The 26,150-nt window shown below is 37.4% G+C and overlaps 1 protein-coding gene across 1 annotated transcript in view; it reads left to right on the forward strand.

The window, feature by feature from the left end:
* The window catches only part of MAGI2 (membrane associated guanylate kinase, WW and PDZ domain containing 2), a 1,404,484-nt gene that overhangs the window by 1,218,025 nt on the left and 160,309 nt on the right, over positions 1 to 26,150 (forward strand). The window contains exons 11-14 of the mRNA XM_054563833.1: positions 2,425 to 2,456; positions 9,435 to 9,624; positions 17,704 to 17,745; positions 24,293 to 24,384. Of these exons, the coding sequence (XP_054419808.1) occupies positions 2,425 to 2,456; positions 9,435 to 9,624; positions 17,704 to 17,745; positions 24,293 to 24,384 (356 nt within the window). The remainder of the gene's footprint in view (positions 1 to 2,424; positions 2,457 to 9,434; positions 9,625 to 17,703; positions 17,746 to 24,292; positions 24,385 to 26,150) is intronic.

Raw genomic sequence — 26,150 nt, forward strand, 5'->3', positions numbered from 1 at the left:
CACATGTTCTGTAAAAGGAATAACCATCCTTTAAGATAATGTCCCATGTGGAGATGAGAGCTCCATAATAGAGGAACCATTTTCAATGCATCTGTATCAAAGTCTAAGAAACACAGCCCCTAACAAGTGTAAAATAGCAAATACTCAAATTCTTTTCAGGCACTCCAGGAAGGTTATAACACAAGGGAAGTATAGGAAATAATTGAATGTTTTGGCATTGTGAGAATATATAAACAACATTGTTTCTCAAAAGAACTGTTGCTGGAAATTCCATAAAACAGCAAATAAGTTTTATTCTTCACAGAAAATAATGGTTAATTGGCCAATAAGTTACAAATTTTTTCACTTTGTAATTAGTGGTCAAATTGTTTTCATTGTTATTTTATAGAACAAATCAAAGGTGATTAATATATTTATCTGTAATTTTGACTCTGAGATATTTCCAAAAAGGATGTGATTAAATCCTTATAATTAAATTAATCAAACCACCCTTTGACAGAATTTTTTTTTCATTAGTTGGAGAGATAAGAATGTACAGAGTATGTGAGAAAATAAGCTAATTCAACCAGTCTCCTTAGGTAAGGTGGCTATTACATTTAAACTTTAAACTTTAAATTTAACTCTGGATTCTAAGGAAAGCTGATAAACATGATGAATTATAGTAAAGTTCTTTTACTTTTTTCATAAAACAAAGCATCAGTTCTTCACAATGATGCATTGAGATGCAACTAGTATTTATGCATTGTCTGTGTTGGACCATCTAGGCATCTAGATAATTGTGTGTTCAGGATTCTGTAGATATTTCCTATTAATGGGTTACGGTTTTCAAATACTTCCATTTTGTACAATTCCCAGTTTTAAAGGTGATAACATACTATATGCATGTAACACAGTTTCAATATTTCATTTTTAACTGGGCATTTTACCAAACACCACCTAACATTACAATGAGTGAAATTGTTGAAAGAGGGAATACATGATATGAAAAGAATTTTGTTTTGTACACTGGACTGTGTTTGGCTTTGCTAGAGTCAGGATATGGCGGCCCCCTCCACCACCGCCTCCATTATGTTGAGGCTTGTTTTTACTACCATTTTTTAAAACTGATACAATATAATAATAAAGGAAAAAAGAAAAGGGAATTAATCTGTCCTTTACTTATAATTATCATTTTTAAATGCATCATTTTATTTTATTTTTTATTGAATTTATTGGGGTGACATTAGTTAATAAAATTATATAGTTTTCAGTGGTACAATTCTATAATATGTCATCTGTATATTGTATCATGTGTTCACCACCCCAAGTCAAGTTCTACTTCCTCCCAACCCCCTTTCCCTCTGGTGACCACCATACTGTTGTCTGTGAGGTTTTTGTTTGTTTGTCTTGTTTTGTTTTGCTTATACTTTTAATTATCTGAATGGTCATTTGGATCACAGAGTCAGTCCAATGCCATAACATTTGTGATAATAGAAAGAACTCAATAAATTGAAAAAAAACATGGCTTTGATGATACATGACTCATTCATTTAGATGATGTTTTTGAGCTGTTTCTTCATGCAAAACATTGCTAACACTGAGGTGTAAGAGAGGAGAGAGAAAAGAAAAGAGGAGAGGGGAGAAGAGACATAGCGAGAGAGAGAAAATAGATATGAAAATAAAATAGGTATAATAAAATAGATATCTGCTCTGGAGAAGATCTCAGTGAGCGAACAGTTCCATAAAAGTTAGACTCTGATTCACAATATATAGGTATAAACATTATTTTCAAATGTAGGACTAATGAAGTCTTGTTGACTGATTTTTAAATACATAAAGCAGAATTACTTTTTAATTTTTTTATTTTTCAACTACAGTTGACATTCAGTATTATTTTATATTAGTCTCAGGTGCACAGCATAGTAGTTACACTTTATGTAATTTACAAAATTATCCCCCTGATAAGTCTAGTACCCTGGCACCAAATTCTAAGTAGAGGTATTTACCTTTAAAAACCTAAAGTTCTATCTCTCTTCTCCCTCTCTCTGTGCATCTCTATCCTCTCACTCCTCTCCCCCTTCTCTTTTCTCTCTCCTCTTTCCTCTCTTACCCACCAGTGAAGGCTGTGTCACACAGATCCCTAGGAATTACTCAATTTTAGATCTGGTAAAATGGCTGGCCGGCTGCCACACAGTTACCTACTCTCTGCCTCCGAATCCTAGCTGCAAAAAAAAAAAAAAAAAAAAAAAAAAAAAAAGGTGTTCCTTGAATCATTAATTATTTGACTCCTTAAAGAAAACTATACAGCCAGACCTAATTTTTTGTGGTTTTTATTGTTTGCTATTAACTACTTTAAAGTGATTCACAATTATTTTAATATCATGCCACCTGTAAGTGGTGGTACGGTATATTTTCAAAGTTCAAATGTTGTTTTCTTTATTACAGGTTTCTTTTCTCCATGGAAAACTCCAAAGCCTGTAAGTTGGAATTATTATGCTTCTTTCTTTATTTCTAGTTATTATTGCAATTCCATTAAGTGACAGTTAGTGAATTGGGCAACCTCAAAATCTCTTCCACCTCTGAGGTTCTGTGATGTCAAAACAACAAATCTTCTGTGTCCTTTTGTCTTGTATTTGTCCCACAAATATAACTCATCTAACTTTCCTGTAAAAGCATGGATGCCTATTCAGTAATAAATATGCTTAGAAAATGAACATTAACACTATTCATGATGGTGTGCAGAAAATACTTTAGAAACCTTTTTTATTTTCCCTGTCAGAAATACTACAGTCTTTATAACATGGATTTTTAGAAAGAATGAAAATTACAGGCCCAGGGGTCTTAGCCTGCAAGTTAGATCTGGTCCAAAAGAAATTTAGCTCTGTATAGTGTGTGTGTGTGTGTATGTGTGTGTGTGTATGTTTACATTGTAATGTATACAGAGGTAAATATATATGTGTCTGAAAATGTGTGTATGAGGGGGGACCCAAAAAATCCAGAAGTTATTTATAATAAATAAAAATATTGTGTATGTATTCTTACATGTTTAAACTTCAGTCACCTTCAAAATACTCTTTATTTGATGCAATATACCTATTGCGATGTTTTTTCCACTGCTCAAAATAGATTTTGAACTTACCGGTTATGATGCTTTTTAGTGCTTCTTCCTTTTTTTTGTTTCACCTCTTCCACATCAGCAAACCATTTCCCTTTGAGGACTTTTTTCATCTGGGGAAACAAAAAAAAAGTCGTTCAGGGCAAGATGGGGTGACTAGGAAGGGTGGGGCATAGGGGTCATGCTGCCTCTGCTCAAAAACTGCTGAACACTCAGCACAGTGAGGGCAGGTGCGCTCATAAATCACCCATCATGAAATGGGCAAACGCCCATTGGAAGAGTCTTCAGAAAAATTCACTGAAGCCGAATGCAGCCTCTCACGAAAACACCAGCTGGCGCACTGATACAGATGGGTCTCTATAACACTCACTGAGCAGAACAAGCTCTCTCTCTCTCTCTAAAGAGTAATATCTCTTTAGAGAGAGAGAGAGAGATTCCCCCCACCCTTCACCACCAAACCTGACAATCACTCAAAGTGATGCTTCTGAATCTTCTTCAGATACTGGTGATCTCTGCTACTACCTAACCTCTCTGGGCCTATTTCTTTTATGAATCGTCCTGCAATTTTGATGCTAGTGTAGGAGGCCGAGAGACTTTAGCAATCTTCTTATGAGGCTTGGTTAACCCAGCTGGATTACTCTGCAATTAGAAAGGATCTTTATTTGCCATTAGAATGAAACGAGTAATTGTCCAAGCCCCAAGAGCTGGGACTGGTTTTCCAGGATCCGATTTTATGGTGTGTTAGAATACACTGCTCAGACTGGAATATGTGCAACCCATGACCAGAAGGGTGTGTAGCAAAGTGACTCCACCCCCTTCTTCTCTTTCCTCTGACAGTAATCAGCTCTGAAGAAAATGCCCTCAGTGTGACCAGTGAGTAGGAAATTCTTGAGTTAATTGTATGTTCCTCTTATTCCTTTTACTGAGGGAACATTTAACTGCTTGATTTTCTCATTTTGGAAATGGAGATAATGAAATTTTACATACTTTTCAAGTGCAATAACTGGCAATTAAATATTATGTCTTGAACATGGTTTGGAGGAGTGAAAATAAAGTATCGTTGAGCCCCATAAGAGGAGGAAACCAGAAGCTGGAGTGAGGGGCTGAGGGTGCCAGGGCTGGTTTCCCACCAAGCATGTCCTCGTTTTGGATTTCACTCACCTGGTCCACAGACAGTATCAGATGGGAACACCAGACCTATCTGGGCTTAGTAAGCCACTTAGTGATGATGTGATTTTGAAAAGAGATATTTAAAAATATTTGAAATGAAATTTGTTTTATCTTGGCCAAAATCTAAGTAATTCCTTCCTTTTACCACCAGAGTTAAATCTGTACTCTCTGGTTATACACACCTTTATCTAATTTAACAAGGAACCTTGCAGCCTCATCATGGTGCTACAATTATGCAATTTAGTGATTTCCTGATATGTACCACATTTAAACAAATTACGCCATTTGGCATAAGCACAGCATTTGCTGTCATTAAAGTAATTACATCCATAGTCAATAATTCCAAAAAAAGGTTTTATAGAACTCAATTTACATTTACTCCTGAACCCGTACACCCATGCAAAAGTTAAAGCTTGGCCAGGTCCTAGGCTGAGTGAAGACAGAGGACTGTCGATTTCATGTCCTCCATGTAGCTGTCAGAAAGTCTTTAGACCAAGGACTATATAATAAGAGGCAGTATAGTATGTGATTTAGGGTACAGGCTCCGAGGGACGGCCTGGGTTCAGATTTTCCTTTGAGCTCTATGACCTTCAACAAACTGCTTAAGTTCGTAGTATCTCAAGCTCTACCTCTGTAAAATGGGGACTATAGTAGTACCCCACTCATACGGTTCTTATGAAGAGTTCATGAGTTAATCTATGTAAGGTGCTTACATGTTAAGCTCTAAAATATAAACTACTAAAAAATAAAATATAAACTACTGTCATTCTAGAAAGCAGATCCTTTATGCATGAATTCAATAAATTAATCATTTTATGAAGGAATGTAGCTTGCTAAACTATTCATTTAAATAATGTGTAAATACATAACCACAGTATATGGATTTAAACACTTTCTCCTCTGAGGATTGGTGACATCCTTAGTTAAGATAAGGAAATGTTATCCTGAGCAAGATCACTCCTCTTCCTTGTTCTGTGTCACCTTCTGACCTTCTTCCATCCTACTGATCCATATCTTAAGCCAATCCATGTCAAGATAGTCACTTCCCACTTAACAAGTACTGTATTAATTATAGTGAGTTCTCCTTCTCTCCATCTGGACAGAATCCAAGTTCATTCTGCGTGAACAGAATCAAGCCAAATGGCTTCATCTCCCAGCCCTGCCCTAACATAGTGAGCAGGCATGTTTAGACTATGCCAGCTTCTATAGAAAGCAAAGAGTTTCTAAATAGAGTGTTTCATGAGGTTTGGGGAAAGACCTGCCTTATTCAAAGCCCTCTACTTCCAGCGTACACCCTAGAATCAGAAAGTAGGCTTTAAAAAATTAACCTCACCCTAATTAGGTTTTTCCACTTTACTGTTTGATGTCCCGTTGTAGACTGTCTGTCTCCTCTGTCCAGTATTTAGGTGACTGCCCTCTCATACACTCATTCATTGACCAAGGCCAGCAGAGATAAAAAGTTTGATATAGAAAACAACTTCATTTTTCTTTCTCTAGTGAGATGTTTATAAACATCGGCCTAGGTATAGATGCCACTGGGACTGGACAAAGCTCAGTCAGAAGCCTTGATGAGAGGAAGCCTGGCTGGTAGCACAGCTCTAGACAAGTCATGGCCAGAACATCAAGTGAGGCCCATGACCTGGGCAGCAGGACAGGGTCAGAATCTAGGGGTTTCATGAAGGTTGACAGGAACAACTGAGCACAGAATGTCCCAGTTGGAAAGAAAAGTCCAGAGGCCAGGTTGGAAAGAAGGGAGAGATCAACAGAGGGCACCCTTCACAAGGTGCTGTCAAATCAGCACACAGCCCCAGTGAGCAGGGGCTGATCTCTGACCCCAGGCCAGTGCCTTGTTCTGTGACCTTTCGTGTAGGAGCCGACAAATAATTCACTTTGGGGGTTATAGGATGCTGTTTCAGTAATTTCATGGTCACAGCGGCTTTCTGCTCGACAGTCTTCTAGGAAACCCTGGCAGAGTGACTTGAGGGTTGATGAATGTCACAGTAAGATGTTGTGAAATTGCTTTGCTAAGCATGAACTGGACTCTTTACTAGTCCCCCCATTTCTGGGCTATCAAAATTGTAGAATTTGTCAGTCTGCCACAGAAACTTCCCCAAATAGTACCCAAAGCATCATTTGTTCTGTAGTTTTAAAAATGTTTTTAGAAATGCTTATATTTATCTGAAGCATGTTTGCTCCAATGACTGTACATGAACAATACATATATGAGCAAGACCTAGGTGGGTTACCAAATAACCCCGACTGAAAGATGGGAGAAAAAAACTAGAGATTTGCTGCATCTCTATGACAACAAGTGGGATACTGCCACTACTCAGACTATGTTTCTAATGTATTCACTTTTTAGAATTTAATACCTTATGTTTGGAAACAGGAGGGGGAAAGTCACTGCCAGAATGCATCCATGTGATGCCTAAGGTCAAAGTGAAAAAATGAATATGCCTTTACCCACAAATGGGGGTCTTCCCATCGCAGCCAAGACACCCATAATGGATGACCAAAAGAACCCAGAATGGCCTCCTAGATGAATTTTGCTATCAAATGAATTATGAAGTATATATTTAAAAATATATACTAAATGGGGGCAAAAGGCAGAAAATTAGCTAAAACTTTAAGCAAATTTATCAATTATTTCTCTCAATGTATTCTTATGTAAAAAAGCATTCTGTCACATATGGTTCTGACCAGGGTCTGCCACTGATAGCCGTTAGACCTCTTTGCTCCTTTGGAGATTATGTTCAATATAGGCGATTGAACTCGACTAAGGGTTTTCCATCCTTGTTAGCTATAGAACCTTTCTTCAAATGAAATCTTTCTTGGTGACACATATAGAAAACAAATGAAAATGAAGCCACTTGTTTTATTCCCTTCAGACTGTTCCAACAAACTACCATAGACTAAGCGACATATATACAACAGAAATTTATTTCCCACAGTTCTGGAGACCAGGAAGTCCAAGATCAAGGCACCCACACATTCAGTTCTGCTAAGAACCCATTTATTATATAACTGTGTTTTCTCTGTAATCTTACCTGGCAGAAGGGACTAGAGAGGTCTCTGGGGTTTCCTTTGTAAGGACTCTAATCCCATTCATGAGGGCTCCACCCTCATGACCTAATCACCTCCTATAGGCCCCACTTCCTAGTACTATCACCTGGGGTGTTAGGATTTCAACATTTAAATTTTGGGGAGACACAAACATTTAGATCATAGCACCAGTCTTACTGAGAGGAGTGCCAGTAACCCATTTCTTTCCTAATTTGCTGACTCTCCTGACTCCTGCCTTAGTTGAAGGTAGGTGAGCAGCTCACAGGGACCTTTGTGTCACACAGTAACCTGTACAGTACATGGTATCTCACATCCCCTCCAGCTTTAAAATACTTATCACTGAAAGGTGAGAGGTGGCATCGAAGCCCCAACCAAAATATAACCCACGTGAAAACAAAGGAGGACTGTACAGTAGGAGACAGAAAGTTTTAATTCTGTCAAGCTCAAAATAGTGTGTATCAAAACTGGTTTTAGAAAAAAGAACAAGTGACAATATTTTTTCGATGAGTTCATTCACTCACTAAACATTTTCTGAGTATTTACTAAGTGTTGGTAGTACAATGATGAGAAAATCTGCATCCCTTGCAGCCTCTGTCCTAACATGATCTATTTGAGGAGACTTGTAATTATAGCTGGGTGTGATGAGTGCTGAGAGGGTGGGGGGGGTGCTGTGGGAACACCCAGGAGGAACATGTAACCAGACCAGGAACAGTGAGCAAACACCTGGAAGAGGAGAGATGCAGCATCTGAATCTAATAGCCAGGTAAAATGAGGGAGGGATTTGGAAGAGCAGAAAATGGGTAAACTTTGCAGGTACAAGAAGTTAAGAAAGTATGCAAAGGGTCGCAGGCCCGAGATCACTTGATGGATCCTAGGGAACGTGAGGAGAGGCCATCAGCAGATAGGAGAAAGGCAGCAGAATCTGGGTCATGGAGTTCCACAAAGGAGTTTGGCTTTTCTCCTGAGGACCATGCTGGCCCAATGCAGAATTTTAGGCAAGACAGTAACCTAATCTAACTTTTACACAAAGCAGGTTTATTCGAAGCAGAAAAGTTGAAGGTAAGTTTGAATGAGGAATCAGTTGATCAATAAATGAAGGTGAAGTTGGTGGTGCCAATAGGTGATCTCAGTAAACCTGGCTTTTTCCCTGATGAAAGGATGTTAGGCCCTGCTTTATCTACCTCATGAGGCTAGGGTGAGGATCAAAGAAGATTATATATACTAAAGGACATGGTAAACTGGCAAGTGTCCCATGGACCTTTAATAAATTGCAGTGGTAGCAACAGCAGCAGCAGTATTATGGAAAAGAAACCAACAGATCAGCAGTAAATGAGGCTTCATAGAAGACTCTGAACAATTCTCCAATCCCAGATGAATGTATTATTACTAATAAATTGTAAGGAAAGTGATTGAATGTTCAAGTGTAGGACATTGTTGGGACATGCGTAGGTGTCAAACGAACATGTGCTTTATCATCTGTTTCGGTAAAAATAATGTCATGTATTAAAACCATATTCAAAAAGGAATAATTCCATATATTTTTAAGCACTTGCACATAAATTATCATGATATACATGTCCCCTATATTTTATAGAGAAAAAGGAAAAACAGAGTCAGGGAGATTACCAGGAAGTGATTTGCTGAAAATTACCAGCCTAGAGGTGACAAGGCTATATAAGTTTGCATTCAAAATTCAGGCACCACTTGTGTTTATAACAGTCTATGGTAGTTTACTATATAGATGCAGAGTCCTCTTTTTCAAGGCCCTTAAAATATACCATTCGATATAGCACGAAAAAAGATAAAGTACCTAGGGATAAATTTAACCAAAGACACAAAAGACCTGTATGCAGAAAACTATGCAACATTGAAAAAAGAAATTAAGGAAGACACAAATAAATGGAAGCATATACCGTGCACATGGATTGGAAGAATTAATATCCTTAAAATGTCCATACTACCAAAACCAAAGTTTTTAAGTGTTTCATGGAAGAAAAGTCCACAGGGCAAGGAAGTCTAACTTAAAGGTGAGGATTGTGCTGTGTGACAAAGGAAATAGCAGGAAAGAATTTGTCAGTCATTCCTTCTATTCTTTTCCACTTTTCAGATCATGGACCGATGGGAGAATCAAGGCAGCCCTCAGACGAGTTTATCTGCTCCGGCTGTGCCGCAGAACTTGCCCTTCCCACCCGCCCTTCACAGGAGTTCCTTTCCTGACTCAACAGAGGCCTTTGACCCGAGGAAGCCTGACCCCTATGAGCTCTACGAGAAATCTAGAGCCATTTATGAAAGTAGGCGTAAGTGAAAGCCACAGAAAACAAGAGTGCATTAATAATAGCTGAAGCCCTGCCAGGAGTTATATTGAGGCTGAAATGATCTGCTGTGATTTTTATGTTCTGAGATTCAAAAACTGTCTCAAAAGTAAAGCCAGCTGATCTAAACATTTCTCTAAAAAAAAAAAGAATTTTAAAGGCTGCTGACTCTAAAAAAAGCTTATAGCCTTTGGTTAAATTTTATTTCTCACTTTTCCTCCATAGCTCGTGAGGAAAATCAGGAATGTATTTGGAATGGGGGAGAGGGCAAAAAGAGGTTGCTAGTTTTCTTTGTCACCAAATAATAAATGCTTGGCCCTTTCATGTTTAATCTGATCTTGAGTCTGAAATTTAGATTTTTGTCAGAGCCTTGAATGCAGGTACTGAAGAACTTAGTGCTGTGAGTAAATGTTAGGCACATCCTTCCATCTCACAGTCAGGGAAGTAATAGTTCCAAATGCAGCCCAGAGTCAGGTGCCAATCATTTGTACCAGAAGCTTCTCATTTAATGCAATGGGGCCCATCTGGAAGTTCAGCCATAAAATACAATACATGTGTGGACTTGTCACCCTATTTGAAGGTCCTCTAAAATTATTTCATTGCACTTTATAAATATTAGAAAACAAAAGTTTTTAATATTGCATATGCATTCATTGTGCCTCTTTCCACCATCTAACAAGCCATCTCTGCCAAATGTTAGAGGACAGGAATCTGAATGGCATGAATGTATAATGTGTGAGGGAAATACACAGTGTAATACGAACCTGAGTAAATGGATCGAGAAACCCAGCCTAGTGAGGAGCGTTTGGTCCCCGGTGCTCCCGTTTACAGTCTGCTGACTTCCTTTGATTCCATGTTCCGCCAGGGTATTCTTTCCAACTTTATCACTGAAGCATGAATAGCAAGTTTTACATTGTCTGTGTTCTCAGAGGCTCTCAAATATGCTTATTCTTTGATGAATCATACACCCAGCTGGTAAGGGGGAAAGTAGATGTAATACCATTTCCCCATCCTCTTCAACTCTTTGTAAAAGTAACTTTGGTTGAGAAAATACTTACAACAGCAGACCATTGAGAAATTATTCTCATCAAAATGAACCTCACTCTATCCTCTCTTTTTTTTTTTCAATAATCAGCTATGAGTTTCATTTTTCCTCTTTTGGATAAACAACTGAAATGTCTTTTAAAGATTGTGTAGTTAAAATGACTGCTGTGATAGAGTAAGACTAAAGCAGCCTTATTTTATATATATTACATAGGGTATTAATAATGCTCATTAAACTGAAAAAAATTTGAAAAGATTCCAGCACAGTTCTTAATACCTTTTATACTTCAATAACCAAGTATTCATTGAACACTCTACACTTAGCACCGTGGGGAGATATCAAAATTGAGTAACATGCCCTGCTCTCAGAAATTTAACAGGGGAAATAAGAAGAGTAAGTAGAAAGAAATGGAGATCAAGACACAGCAGAAATTCTAACATGAAAGGTGGAAACACATTGCATCCTCATGCCTTTGGCTTGTTTAGTTTTTTATCACATTTAAGGAGCTTCCAGAGATGCTTCCTCCTGTTTTTGTCCCTTCATTAGTCATCTGCTCCCATCCTTCTGCAGCTTCCTAACCAAGGCAAGCTTTCTTATTCAGAACAAAGGCAACATTGGTATTTATTCCATCTTCTTTTCATGGGCCCCTGATACTGTTGTGACCTCAGTTTCCGAGCAGGAATTGTGCGTGACCTTCTTTTCAACCCAGAAAGAATTCTGATCTCTTTATCTAGCCGCTGCAGTGCTGTTTCTGTTCATTGCCTTTCTGCTCCTCACCTAAAAACCAAGCAAACTAATCCACCCTAACCCTCCCTAACTTCATTTCCAGTCTTCCTCCGGGAGCACTTTATCCCTTTTGGCTCTTCAGCCACCCAAACAACACACATCCCCAATTCCCCACCTTGTCCCCTGTGTCCCCGATGGTGCCCTTCATATGTCACCACTGCTGCCACTGTACTCATGGCCCCCCTTCCTGTTTTCATCAACGCTCTCTGTTTGTAAGGTCACAGCAATGTTTTCAGGGTCACGATTCTTAGGAAGCCAAAAGAGGGCAAGCTCATTTTCTTTCCCATCCTTTTCTATCATGTTATTTCATAACACTAAATGGAGTGTGAATGAAACACAGAAATCATGTCAAGGTAAGAAAGCTTTACACTGAAGATTAAGGAAGCCAGAAAATCATAATGTGACTTTCTCCAGTCTCTGGGTAGCTGATCTGTTCACTCTGCATGTATCTTAAAGAACAAACCCGCCCTTTGACCTTTATACATTTCGTTTCCAACTCTAAAAAAATTCATTCTCTCATTCAAATCTGTAGAACACCCCCCAAAAATTTTTTTAATGAATAGGGGTAAGCTCAGTCTCTTTCTCGCCATCCTCAAATAAGTTTTCTGTAAAAAAAAATGATTGTGAAATATATGCATCCAAATAAAAGGCCCATATTCAAATTTTTATTGTTAACTACTCCTTATTCCCTTGAACTACATGCATAATATTTAGATTTGAATCTATTTATTCTTGTGTCCCTGAACTTTTTTTATGAGAGAAAAATCAGTGGGACCAGGGAGAGAATGGGAGGGAATCCTGGCCAACACTGTCTAAACCAAGTCTTTTGACATTTTCCCTGGTTTATAGCGATCTCATCGTCCTCCTTTACAACCAAATCTAAAGAGATTTTTTTGTATTCACATTCAAAACTGAGCGGCAGGAACCGAATAAAAGGATGTACCTCCACCCACAAGCGTCTGCTGTACAGAGCTAAGAATGTTTGTTATATCACGGCTGTCAAGGAGTGTTTGGATTCAAGTCACTAGTCCCCTGCAAATGATGGAAATTTATCAAATGATGTAAATGCTGCTGTGCCTCATTTGGCTCATAATTAGATTATGCTGACATTTAATGTGCAGGCACAGGACGTCTTAATAAAGATGTATTCTGGGGGAGAAAAAAAAGTAGTGATTTTAAACAAAGACAACCATAGGATACTGGTATCGCCTGAAACAGAACAGGACAGGTCCGTGCTTATAGAGGAAAGGTAGGAACATCTCCCGTCTTCATAGATCTTAGGATGAGGTGGGAATGAAGAGAGAGAAAGAAGGCGGTCCCACCGAGCAGGGAAGGCCATGCCTCTGACTTCAGAGCACCAGGCAGAGTGCCCAGAGGTGGGACCTCCAGGCACCACATCAATCAAAGAAATTGTATGAGACGCTCGGTGTGTGTCTCGAACGCTACTGGGCACTCCACAAGGGAAAAACCACGAGAAAGAGTCTCTGCCCAGGCAAAGCTCACAATGGAATTGACGAGATAAAAAAATAGGAAAACCATTTCTGAACAAGACTGTATTACACAACGCAGCAAATAGGATCAGTAGTTTAACATGAGAAATTGTGCAGTAGTTTCAAGCCAATTAGACCAATAATTTCTCGTTCCATGTGCAAAATTTGTATTTAACCAAGAGCCTGTCTTGTATTAAATACCTTTTAATGATCAAAAATCTAATTATTCCTATTGGAGAACTTTGTGGGATAAGAATTTTTTTCCCACCAACTTAATTCCATATAAACTTAAAGCTCACATACATAAAAGAAGAACCGTACTCTCCAGAAAAATCCCCCAAAAAGTTTTGACTAAAAAAGTTTTGGGGATTTTTGTGTTAATTATTTAAGCATTGACCCTCTGTCATTACCCGCAATTCCCAGAAAGAGCAAAAACCTCACTCCTTTCTCTACTCAAGGCTTTTACAAAAATGTCACTTTTCTGTGGATTTGGCCTTTGTTGATCATTGATTTCTTGCTGTCCCCATTATTTGCATTTTTTAAAATTGAAGACAAAGGAAAATACTCCCCTCTGAGTTATGGGAAAAGCCATGCTGTTTTTTACTTACACCGCCTTAGTTCTTTCCCCGTGCATCTCATGAAAGTAGGACTTTAATTTTCTCTGCAATCACAAGAGGAAGGGCTTAAATTTTCTCAGTTTGCATGCTAACAGTCTGAATGTCAGACTAAGTACACCATTTCTAACCTTGAAAAAACAGCCTATTTCTAAAGGCCCTCACTGCTTTCACCCTGGGACCTCCTCCTGCCATTCTGTCTCTCTCTGTGCTTGCCTCATCGCTTCAGCCACATCTTTGTGACATGATAAACATCTTATAATGCCTACTTATCCAGGAGACTACCTAGACTTGTAAGTTTGCCTAAAACGGTCCTGCCCTATGTTGTCCTGGCATGATTATTAATAGCTCACCTTTCATTCACCAGGTTGTCCTCATTTTAATGGTAAATTATATGGCTACCCTTTACTACATCATCTGTTAAAGCAATAGACATCATTACCCTCCAAGAAAAGCATGCATCTAAATGTACCAACTGTGAATAAAATTCTTATGACCTACTCAGATAAGTATTTTCGTTCAAGTTACTGTATTTGATGGACTGATTTTTTGCCCATACATGTTTTTTTTTTTCCTAATTTGAAGTACAAGACTTATGTGGTGGCTTGACTTAGAAGCCAAACTCTCAGTCAGCTCCCTCTATACCTGGAAAATTGTACATATGTAAAAATCTAGAGCACAGCACACTAAGTAGAAAAAATAGGGAGCAAAGCTTCACTCATTCAAATACTAGATCATGGACTTCTCATTCTTATCACAGAGAATAAGTCAGACTCAATGTCACAATAATCACAGGACCAAAAGGGAGATAATTTTGTCTGTCTTCCTGACCCTAGGAAAGATTGCACTCACATAACTGCAGATAGGCGACTATCATGGCTCCTCTCTTTATTGCCCAGCAAGGCAATACAAAGTGTTTCCCATAGAAAATGAATATGGCTTACTCTGGGACCTTACAAAATAAAGTTTGATCATGCTAATGAAGTCGATTTAGGAATGAGGGCCTTGTCCTATTGCTTTAGTTTTCCTTAAGCCAGACTTATTCTGAAGGTTTGTTTTAGGCTCAGCTCACGGGGCCATTTCTTTGGCATACTCCTCACTGTGGCCCCAGAAGCTAGATCAGACAAGCAGATGGAAACAGAAAGAGGCAAAAAACAGCCCATTTCCTGAAGCTCTCCCTTCATGGTTCTGTACCTTGGCGTGAACTCAAGCTGAATTATGACTGAAGTTGCCCAAACTTTTTTTTTCCACAATGAACCTTAGTTATTATATATAAACAATTTATGGGGTACAACATGTCCATACTGCTTTGTAGTAAGACATCTTTCAGATGTAAGATCATAAAAATGTCAGGGATATGTATGGTGTAATGTGCCTTATAGTATAACCTCTTTGAAATAGAAATTTCTCTGGAATTTCTTCAAAAAGAGCTCACAGAATCAGTTTTTCTTTCTATAAATTAGGAAGCATTACTCCATAATAGGCAGTGAGTATGACACCAAAGGTAGCAATCTAAAGTAACCACAGGCCATTAAAGAGCAAAATGGAGCAGCAAACTGTTTTTTAGTGTTATACTTGATGTGACATCATAATTTGTAGCCGATCAAAAATGGACAATTTTGTTTTTCACATCTGCAGTTTTTATTCTGCCCTTTTGTTGTTCACTGTGGAATTCTTTCATTGTTCAGTATTGTAATGCACATATAATTCATAGCTAATCACAAATGGGTGGTTGTATTTCTAACCTACTGGTTTCTCTGCTGCTTTCCTTGCTATTACTAAGCAAGGGTTTCTACTATCTCCCATACTAAGAGCAGAACCACTTAGAAAAATGGGCGGTGTAAAAATACTATCCACCACAGCACAGCATTGGAGACACTGAATGGACACTGAGGTGGGAGCCACATGGCACAAGGTAGAGGCACAAGATGTGTAGTGCTCACAGCCAGAGCTCCGAATCCTGTGCAAGCACTTCTGCTTGAGCCTACCCATCTCCAATCTCCTTTGCCTTTATGATTAAATACCCAGTATGGTCAAACTGGACATATCAAGAGACTTAAGAAAAATTTTGATAAACTCATAGATGCCATAGCGGCGGGCAGCTGTTAAGTGACCATGAAAGGCCAGCTGAACTTCCTAGAGAACATCTCCATGCCTGAGCCCTGTCACATGAAGACCTGGCCCCATTTGCTCTGACACTGCTGGTGTCCAATGGCCTTAAAGTGCCCCTCACAAATGTCCTCTGGAGCACTATCGAAATGTTAAAATAAGATGACAGGTAAATGCTAAGCCACTTTTACTAGTGACTTTAGCATGAGAATCATAAAAAACTAAAAAAAAAATTAATAACATTATCATTTAAAATGACCTCAACTGTACTATGAAGGTTAATTTCCTGTACCTTTTTTCCATGGGAAAATCATTATTGCTATCTTTAATATAATTTATATCATGGTTTGATCTGTGAAAAAAATTTGCCTTTCAGCTAGAGCTTCTAATATTATGTGTCACTTTGCAGTTATAATATATTGATAAAGATCAGTAAATCCAGTTAAGCTGTCTTTGCCATTTTTAATGTGTAAATTTTAATTTGGAAATCTAATTTCAAAAATAATATCTTCAAGTAGCTTTGTAAATAACTATGGTAATATTTATATTTCTAACAAGGTCTTTTAATAGAGAAAGTTACCATGATATGAACTAAGTAATAAATAGAGAAATAAAATTTAGGTTGGAGACACATTTTTCACATGTATTTTAGAAATTAGATCTAATCCAATAGCTTATAAAGTTATTTCATTCAATAATTTAAAACTTAATGCTCCTAAAATCAGACAGAGGATAATGGGGGGGAGGGTAATGTGAGAAGTAAACTCTAAAATCAGTCCTTGATTGAAAGTTATTTACTATGTCAAAGCATTTTCTTGGTGGCACAAGTTGACAATGTAACCCATAGTGCTTTCATGAATAAATATGAGACCATCAGGGCTGCAGTAAACCAAGCGTAATTGCTGGATGACAAGTAGGTCCTAGTGAGATTATGATTATATAAAATGTCAGTTTTACAACTAATGGACGTGTTTAGTGGTAGGAGTCTCCCATCCCTCCTCATATAGCTCTCTCTCTTTCTAATGAAAGGGTATTTCTCAATTCATAATCCTAAGCAGTCACACTGAACATGAGATTTTTTAAAACAAAAAAATAACAGTTCTGCTAGAAAATGAATTTGCCTTTGCTGTGAAAACATAGATTGCCTGGCAGCGATGGCCACCCTGCCTGTGATGAGTGAGCCTAGCTGTGCGGGGTGCAGCAGGGACCGCATGCTAAACACAGCAGACCTGCAATCCTGTGCCCCATCATCGCCCTCAAGAGGCTTCTATTTTCCTTTTCATGGTTGAATAATGTAGAACTCTATTTGAAACAAACAAAGCTCATTATGAGAAAATAATCAGAATTTGGTCTTACTTTTAATTTTTTAAATTTAATCATAAAATAGTAGTGCTTCACATATATTTCATAATGCTTCCTAATATTTTATACTCACATTCATGAAATTTTATGTTATATGTAGCATAGATTACGTCATAATTCTCATGAAACTTTTCTATTGCTAAAATAAACCAATTTAACTCAACTATTAATACCTAACTTCAACTATCCAGAGTAAGTATCAAAATACTTGACTGGTGTACACAAATTAACACAGATGTTGATTGAATTTTTCATTTTTCATTATATTTGATGACACATTACCATAAAATGATTTTTTTAAAACCTATACTTATTGTGTGTATATTTTTCTCTGGATTGACTTTACTTTCAAATAAGCATTCTTATAATGACAATCAAAGGTTAGTATTTGGGAATGGTGATCTTTATTTCCACTCCAATCTAAAGAAATTCAGATTTTACTGTTTTATGTCTATGTGAAAGAAATACATTTATAGGCATGTTCCTATACATAAAACAGTAACTCTGTCCTCTAACTTCCATAGATTTTAGAGAAAAATAGTCATTAAACATGAGCACAGATTAAGGGTGAGTTATAATAGCAACAAAAAGAAAGTAAAGATGAATTTTAAAATGCCATAAATGAATCTCAATTTTACTTCCCCATTTTCCCATCCAGAACAAGTGCCACCAAGGACCAGCTTTCGAATGGATTCCTCTGGCAAGTATTCTTCAGCTCTCACAGTCCTGTGAATGATGTCTTCCATTTTGTATAGCAAATCATTCTTCTGAGTAGTGTCAGTTTATTAGTGTATAATTTTTATTCACCCATATAAGCATGTATTTAAGATAGAAAGCAAGTCTCATTAAGGTGGGCTTGAATGGCTGCCAAGGAAAAAAACAAAAGACAAACGGAAACAGTCATATTTCTTTCTTTCTTTCATAAAATGCTTTAGTAAAAGACTCAAGTAAAAACCAAGCAACAAAGAAAGCCACCGGACTGACTAGATGCATGCTGTCCAGTACTGCAGCTTCTAGCCTCATGTGGCTATTGGGCACTTGAAACATGTCTACTCTGAATTTGGATATGCTGTAAGATGCGTGCAAAGTCTGCACTGGATTTCAAAAACAATACACAAAAAAACCAGAAATGTATAATATCTCATTAATTAGTTTATATTGATTAATGCTTAAATAAGATTTTGAATAGATTAGGTTTAAAATATATTATTAAAATTGATTGTGCCTGTTTTGCTTTTTAAAATGTGGCTACTAGAAATTTTTTAATTATTTATATAGATTACATTTACTTTATATTGGATATCCCTGGACTAGATACATATACATAGGAAGCTAGAGTAATTAAAGACATTTGCAAGTTAAACATTTCCAAAGAACATATTAGAAATGTTGCTATATAGAATGAAATTATTTTCCCATCAATTAAATCTATAAATCTATATCAATTTTTTTCAACCATACCAATTATAAAATGCTACATTTCAAATAGTTTTTAAGTTAGAATGGAAAATTATAATTTCAGGTTTAACAGCTGCTAGTAATAATTAATTTACTTAAAAGAAAAAAATTTGAGCCAACCACTCTGAAAACCCCAATTTTGGTTCACGCTAAAACATTTAATGTTATTATGGAAATGAAAGAGGAACAGGAATGTTCAGATTTTTTAATTCCTGAGAAGTGTTTTGAACAGCTGATGAGAGCACTGGATTCAAAGCCAGAACACTGAAACAACTGCAGAAAGAGCGTTTTGTGGTAATAGTGCTATTTCAGGTCTGTAGGCCCACAGCACACATCTCTAGAGTGTTTCCATGATGACAGCTCATTATCCATCTCAGCGTGTTCTAACACCCCCCTGGAGAATATGTGTGCTGGAGATCATTTCATTCTGTAAGTTTCCATGTCATTTTTTGGGTATGTAGAAAATATGGAAGATATATGCTTAGCATTTTGCCCTCACATAATATCTCAAGTATTTGTTTATCCTGGTCTGAACATTTTTAAAGCATGATCATCCTTATATACTGACTATAAAATCCTGATAATGTTTAAGAATATCTTATGCCTAGAGGGAAAATGAGACCTCATAATTACAGAGCAAAATAAAAGCAGGACTTAATTTGAGATTCTAAATCTCAGCTTACTAGCCACAGCCAGCACATTTCTTTAAAAAAATTCTCAGCTTCTGAATGTACTTTATTTAAAAACAAAAGAACCACCTAATAATTTAGATTACCTTAATGTATGTGCAAAGTACTACATTTTTTACATAAAAAATGTACTATATCTTTTACATTTCAAAAGATATACATTAGTTAAAAGAGAAGAATTATAATACAGTTTGAATATATTATACTGTTGTGCAATCCGGGTTTTCAAGAAGAGAGCTGATGCAAATATTTTGTGAAATGTCCACACAAGTTATCAAAATATTCTGGAAAATCATGACTGCATCCAAAAATAAATAAATCTCCCCTACTACTTCTCATGCTTATAAAACATCCTTTATCAAATTCTGTGTCATGATTTTTGACTCAGATATACTTATCATAATTATAATTCAGCTGCATAAGATGCAAACTTGGTAGTAGGAATTCCCAAATAATGTAATTATGAACCTAAGTGATAACTCCATTGTATAATAACGCTGTGGTTTATGGGGTCAGCTAGATTAGTACCTTAAAACAATTAAATTCAAGAAATATTTATTTGGCAACTTCTCTAGACTATGCACAATGGAATAGTATAGATTGAATCACTAAAAGAGAATGTTAGTGAGAAACAATGAATTCACTTTGAATAGACAGGACCTTTGAATGGACAACACCCAAAGACAAGAGAGACAGGGCATGGAGTGTCATGGAAACCAAGAGTAGAAATCACTTTCAGAGGGAAATCTTTCTTTGTTTAGAAATAAAAATATCAGGGGCCCTAAGGGTACATCAACAGTATCATATGAGGCACAGAAATCAATCAGAATGAGGAAAGAGAAAGTTACCATTCACCTTGGTCATTAGGATGTCATCAATGACCTTAAAGAGAATAGTTCAGTAACGCCAAAAGAGCAGAAACAAGACTGGCAGGAATAAGTCACAGATGAGACAGTGAAGATAAGGGATTGAAAGCCCCACTGGGGGCTACTCTTCCAAGAGAGAAATGGACAGATAAGTAAGGGAGTATTAAGAATAGGGAAATCTGAATTTATCTGAAAGATGAGGGAGCAAACCATATAGAGTAGAAGACAGCTTCTAGTACAGCTAAAACATATCTTACCACATTCCCATTGTCAAAAGTATAAAGGAAAAAAGTAAAGAGAAGGGATTCTTTCAAGACAAATGTGGTAGTTACTTATGTGGTAATGTTAGATTTGAGCAATAGAAACTATTTAATTCCTGTTTAACTCATTCTATATCTGGAGTGCATCAGAAATCTAGAAGCCAGAGACATAGGTAATAACCACCTGTAATTTCTGATTCCATCCTCTTACCATCTTTCCTAAACCTCTTTACAAAGAAAAGCCAAAAAGTAATGCTCTTTACAGCAGGAAAAACTGAATGAATTCATTCTCTGTGCCAAACTGATAATAAGCTCATGGTACTTATGCTTTAATTAAAACATGAAAGGGAACTCAAGCACCAAAATTTAATTGACATGTTTACAGCATCAGCCCATGTGCCAAATTAATCCATAAAAATGCTGTTCTTTGCATTTTGAAGCTTGAATCATTCATAAAATTAATCAGTTGTGTTCAGTCACCCATCATTTTCCCTAAAACTGTGCACAAAGCCATGTCTTTTGAAATCTAGATTAAGGATGCATATAAGATGTGAAGCCCACCTGTAGTCTTAGTGTGAAATAAGAATCAGCTTAGAAATCCTGCTGTTCTTTATTATGAGGAAAGTTGCCCTAATACTTGGATGTGGCCACCATTTGCTACTTTTAAATACTTGGGTGTGGCCACCATTTGCTACTTTTAAATGTGTTAGCTTTTTCAATATTCGTGGGAGCCCAGGATAAATCAGGACTTGAAAACTCCATTCCTGTAGCTTGCCACAGTGGTCATTTAAAGTCCCATCTGGGATGAGTATCTTAAGTGGTTTATTTCATAATGACTGAGGACCTGGGACCCGATTTCTAAGGCAGAAACAACACTCGCCATGGCTGGCCATTGAACACCAGCGTCCAAAGAGTGTTCTGTCTCTCTTCAGTCCATTTCTTCACAACCGCTGCCTCATCTTGAGTTTCACCAAGCAATACTTGAGAGTATTCCTGACAGTTCTTAAAAAAAAAAAAAAAAAAAAAAACCTGAGGAAAAGAATGGTTAAAAAAGAAAAAAGAAAAAACCAGCATGGAAAGAGAATAAACAAGAAAATAGAGGAGGGGGAAAAAAAGGATGTTGGTGGGGGCATGGTTGAGTGACATTCAAAGTGACACAGGTCCCACTAAATGTCCACCAGACCCCTTAAACGAACAACCTTCCAAGTGCATGGTAGTGACTGTTAAATTCTGTCACAGTGGAGTGAAGAGTTGGCCCTTGGATTTCTTTGCTTTAAGTTCTTACATTAACAGAAGACATAAAACATGATAGGATAATTTTAAACATGTCATCAGGCCAAAAGAGCAGCTAAAGGAAAGTATCATAAACATCATAATCTTTCAAGAGAGCTAACAAAGCAAGAAGGAAAAGAGTCCTGTCTCCCAGCTTTGTGCATATAATTATTGTTATTTTCTAAACCCAGACTCAAATTAGGATGGGGAGGATAAACTAAAGAAAAATTATCTTTCTAAAAGTTCTTATTTTCCCTAGGGAAAAAGAAAAAAAGAAAAATACCACTGCTTTAGGGTACCATCTATCATTTAAATGTTTTTTCCAGTTGACTATTTCTCTCAGGTTTCCATGATCTGCAGTCTCTGAGTCTGTGTTCAAATTAACAAAGAAATAAAAAATACACCGTGTCTGCTGGCACTTTTCTAACAGGTCTCTCTTCGCCTCTCTCTACTTGCTCATGTACCGTGAAGCTGGCCCTCTTCTGCTTGGACAGTTAGAGTGTAAAGATGGCGTGGATGGCACAAATCACCCTATGTTTGAAATCAGAGTGGTCAGAGCAACAGTCAGAAGATCCTAATGTCACCAAAATGCACACAAAAAAATAGAAAGAGGAAGAGGAATGCCCCACTCACATATGTTCTTCAAAGTTAAATAAAATTAACTGCCTAAAATCTATATTTCTTTGTTTAAAAAAAGGGGGATTCCTGAGTCATTCATTTAGGAAAAGCTTTCCAGTTCCCCCAGGAATCACAGCATTCTCTAACACAGAACAACTCCCTTGTAGCCTGGCATATCAATCCATTCCTGAGATTGTCAATTTCAACATTTGCTTGGGGAAAAGTTTTACTTCGTAAATAAATGGATTGCACAATAAACTCCTCTTACGCTTACAGTTACTCCTGCAATTTTTACAGTAATGCAAAAATGAGGATATTTATAAGAGTAGATGGAATGTTCTGGTTAAACATGTGCTAGCTCTATTAAGTGCCAAAAATATGTCATGCTCTCCTTGTATTTTTTATGCATACATGGTCTAGAGAGCTTAAAGTAATCTGGAGAGGAGATTGCTGTGAGCAGTCATATCACAACCAACTTTCAGAGGTTTGAACAGTGATTTGACATAATCTGTCATCTTGCCATCTCCCCTGGCCTTTCTTCCTCCCCCAGGAGGAGTGCAGGTACCTGCTGTGATTGTGCAGGGCTGCTCCCCCGGCCTCCAGAGTCCCAGAGGCTTAGCACACGCTGCAATGTGTGATTTCATATGTGGTATTACAGACCCCAGAATAAACTGAGTTCAAATGTCAGTTTGGAATTACAGAGTGTAGGGTAAAGTTATTTTTATCTTTAACTACCCAACTCTAATTAACTATTTAATAAGAATTACATTCTTCTCAGTTCTCTCATCTTTAAAATATGAATGATTATATAATTCATAAGGGATGACTAATAGATGTGGAAATCCAATTGGTTAGTCTTCTGTGAGTTTTATCTTAGTCATTGAATCTGTCTCAACTATGACTGCTAGTGTTCCAGACATAGCTTCTTGTCCCTTAAGAATTCTCTCAAATCTCATCCCAATTTCAAAAACCATCCTGTTTAAGCAAGGAGAATTTAACTTAATATTTGCTTCTATCAGTTCTAATACCTCCTTTAAACCATTAAGGGCAAGAGCTCACTAAATACTTCTTAAGCAAAGGATGGCATTAATAAGTATCCCCCAAAGTTGCTAATCATCTATTGACATCCTAACAGTGGCTGTGAAAGTATGTCCTACTCAGTCATCATGGAGACTTTCCTCCTGAGAAAGGACCAAAGGTCCAGGGGCAGCAAGTGGTCATAAATTACATGTTCTTTAAATAATCAAAAGATTTCTTAAGTTTTAGTTTATTCTAGGGTTGAAAAAATGACATTCAGGAGAGTTTCGCAGCTTGTTTTTAAGTATACATCTGTTCTTTCAGCTAACTGCAGAAAGTATTCTCCTTGTAGTTTACTTTAAATACACTAGTGGTGTCAACAGTGAACCTACTAATGGCTTCTACATTGGAAAATGTTTGGGAGTAAGAATTCACTTAGACCTAGGCAAATTTCTACCCTTAAATTATAAAAAACCTAAAGGAGTTAGAAAAGAAAAACTTTACTCAAACCTCAATATAGAAAACCTTAAATTCTATATTTTCTAATTTTTACAATGTTATAAGAAACATCTTTTGTAGGCATAAGTTTATATCCCCTTCTCCCTACCCCCTCACAAAACTGCATGCATCAGTCATAAACAAATATTAGTAAATTACCGGGTAGCACTCTACAAGGTAGTTCCAAGATATTTCCATCTCTTCTGTCATACTTCTAAGAGAATCATTCCAGTCACAGTAGACACCCTCAAAGTGACAGTCAGTCTTCTTAAGGATAATCTAAATGCTCTCAAGAAAATAAAGAACTATAGAGGCATCCAATTTTTTTTCACCCAGAAGATTTGCATGTTCTCCCTGCCTTAGCTGGTCATTGTTAGTTCAGACTGCCTAATTTTGGAATACCTACTTTTTGGTGCCATAACTTTTTTCATTCTCTATGCTCTCTATTAACTCTAACAGCACTCTCATTAATCACATCCACAATATTAACTTATCATTGGTGTATTCAGTCCCTCAGCAGCTGGGGATGAGGCAGGATTCATTACTCAATGGGATCTCCTTTGTGCCAGGTCCAGATTATAAAGAGCTGGATGTTCACCTTCGAAGGATGGAGTCTGGATTTGGCTTCAGAATCCTCGGAGGAGATGAACCCGGGCAGCCTGTAAGTGGAATCTTCTTTGTATCCACACTTTGGGCTATAGTGTGTGTGTATGCATTAGAAGAAATGCCATTATGTATGACATCGAAAAGGAAATTTTTTAGGACTCATATAAAAAAGTTAGAGGCTTATTTTTTGTTTGTTTTGCTATTTAAGTTCTCAAAATATGTCAGTATCTCCATGCCCATGTACCATCAGAAATCAATGCACATTATATTAAGAAAGGGACATTACTCTTTCTTAGAACAGATTGGATTTTTCTTGACTATCTCAGTGATTTAATTGTATTGGACCAACCGTGGTCTCTGGGCAGCAACTCCCAGGCAAACAAACTTCCTGTATGACAGAAGATACAGGTGAAGGGATGACTTGGAACAGAAGAATTATGTGTGTTTTCAATCAAAACTACAGGGAAGAGAAAGCACAGTGATAAACAGGAGTAAATTGAACCTTAATGCTGCAGAATTTCAACTGGATTTGAATTAAGAGATTGCCATAAGAAGATGTTCACAAAGTCAACTTCAATTGGCACAATATTGGGAATTTGGAGGGGCTCTAGAGAAATCATTCGCCCTATAACTCATCTTTTTACTTTTTTATTAAATTTAGTTGAGCAACATTGGTTAATAACACCATATAAGTTTCAAGTGTACAATTCTACAATATAATATTAATCCACTATCTGTATTTTGCATTGTGTGCTCTCCATACAAAGTTTCGTCTTTTTCCGTTCCTACCCACCGGTAAGCACAAGACTGTCTTATAACTCATTTCAGTCTATATACATAGAACCAAAAATGGTATCTAGTTCCTTCACATACATAAACATTTAACCTCTTGGTCTCTACGGGGTTCTTTTCTAACTTAGCTTCCTTCAGGATTGTTCTCTAACATATTCACATCCTCTCTATTTAGCTTGATCAGTGGTAATTTAAATTCCTTTTAAGCAAAGTCTTTGTCTTTTCCCTTTCATTGTCCTTTAGTGTCCCATAAATGAAAAGTGTGGCATTACCTGGAGTTAGCTAAACTCCAGGTTAAGATCTCAGATCTCTAAACTGCCAAGTCTGCTGAGCACGCCCAACACCAGCTGTAATGAGTTTGGAAAACTCTAAAGTCTGAGGGAAGAAGCTCCACAATACTGCCTTCACTTCAGACAACAGCTGCAAATCTGGGGGTTCCTACAGCCTCCCTCAGGTTACATAGTTCACTAGAACAACCCATAAAATTCAGGAAAGTGCTATACTTAGGATTACAGTTTTATTATTGTGAATGGGAATGAATTAGTACCATGCAAAAAAAAGATGCACATAGGTCAAAGTCTGGAGGGTTCTAAATGTGAAGCCTCCATCTTCCTCCACGATTTGTTACCCTCCCAGCATCGATCCACTCAGAGATGCCAACCATGGTTGCTCACTCAAGTTTTTGTGTCCAGAATTTGGGGTTTTATTATGAGGGCGTGAATGACAGAGTCATTGCCCAGGTGGTTGAACTCAACCTCCTGACCCCTCTCCTTCCAGAAGGTCAGGCGGATAATCACATGGCTCGAAGACCCAACCCTCTAATTGCATGGCTGGTTGTTCTGGCATGATCACCTCCCACCCTAAGGCTGCTGATATGGCTGGCTCCACCCTGAGTCATAGCCTCAGCATAAATCATCCTCATTAGCACGGACTTTCAGGTATGGCCCAAGGGGCTCACCATGGAAAACAAAGATACTCCTGCTCCAAGGTATAATGGTACCTTTTAGGAAAGGCCAGACCTCTATTACA

The sequence above is a fragment of the Pteronotus mesoamericanus genome, unplaced genomic scaffold (assembly GCF_021234165.1).
Source record: "Pteronotus mesoamericanus isolate MK-2021 breed Mesoamerican mustached bat unplaced genomic scaffold, CSHL_Meso_final scaffold_85, whole genome shotgun sequence".
In the NCBI taxonomy this organism is placed as follows: Eukaryota; Metazoa; Chordata; class Mammalia; order Chiroptera; family Mormoopidae; genus Pteronotus; species Pteronotus mesoamericanus.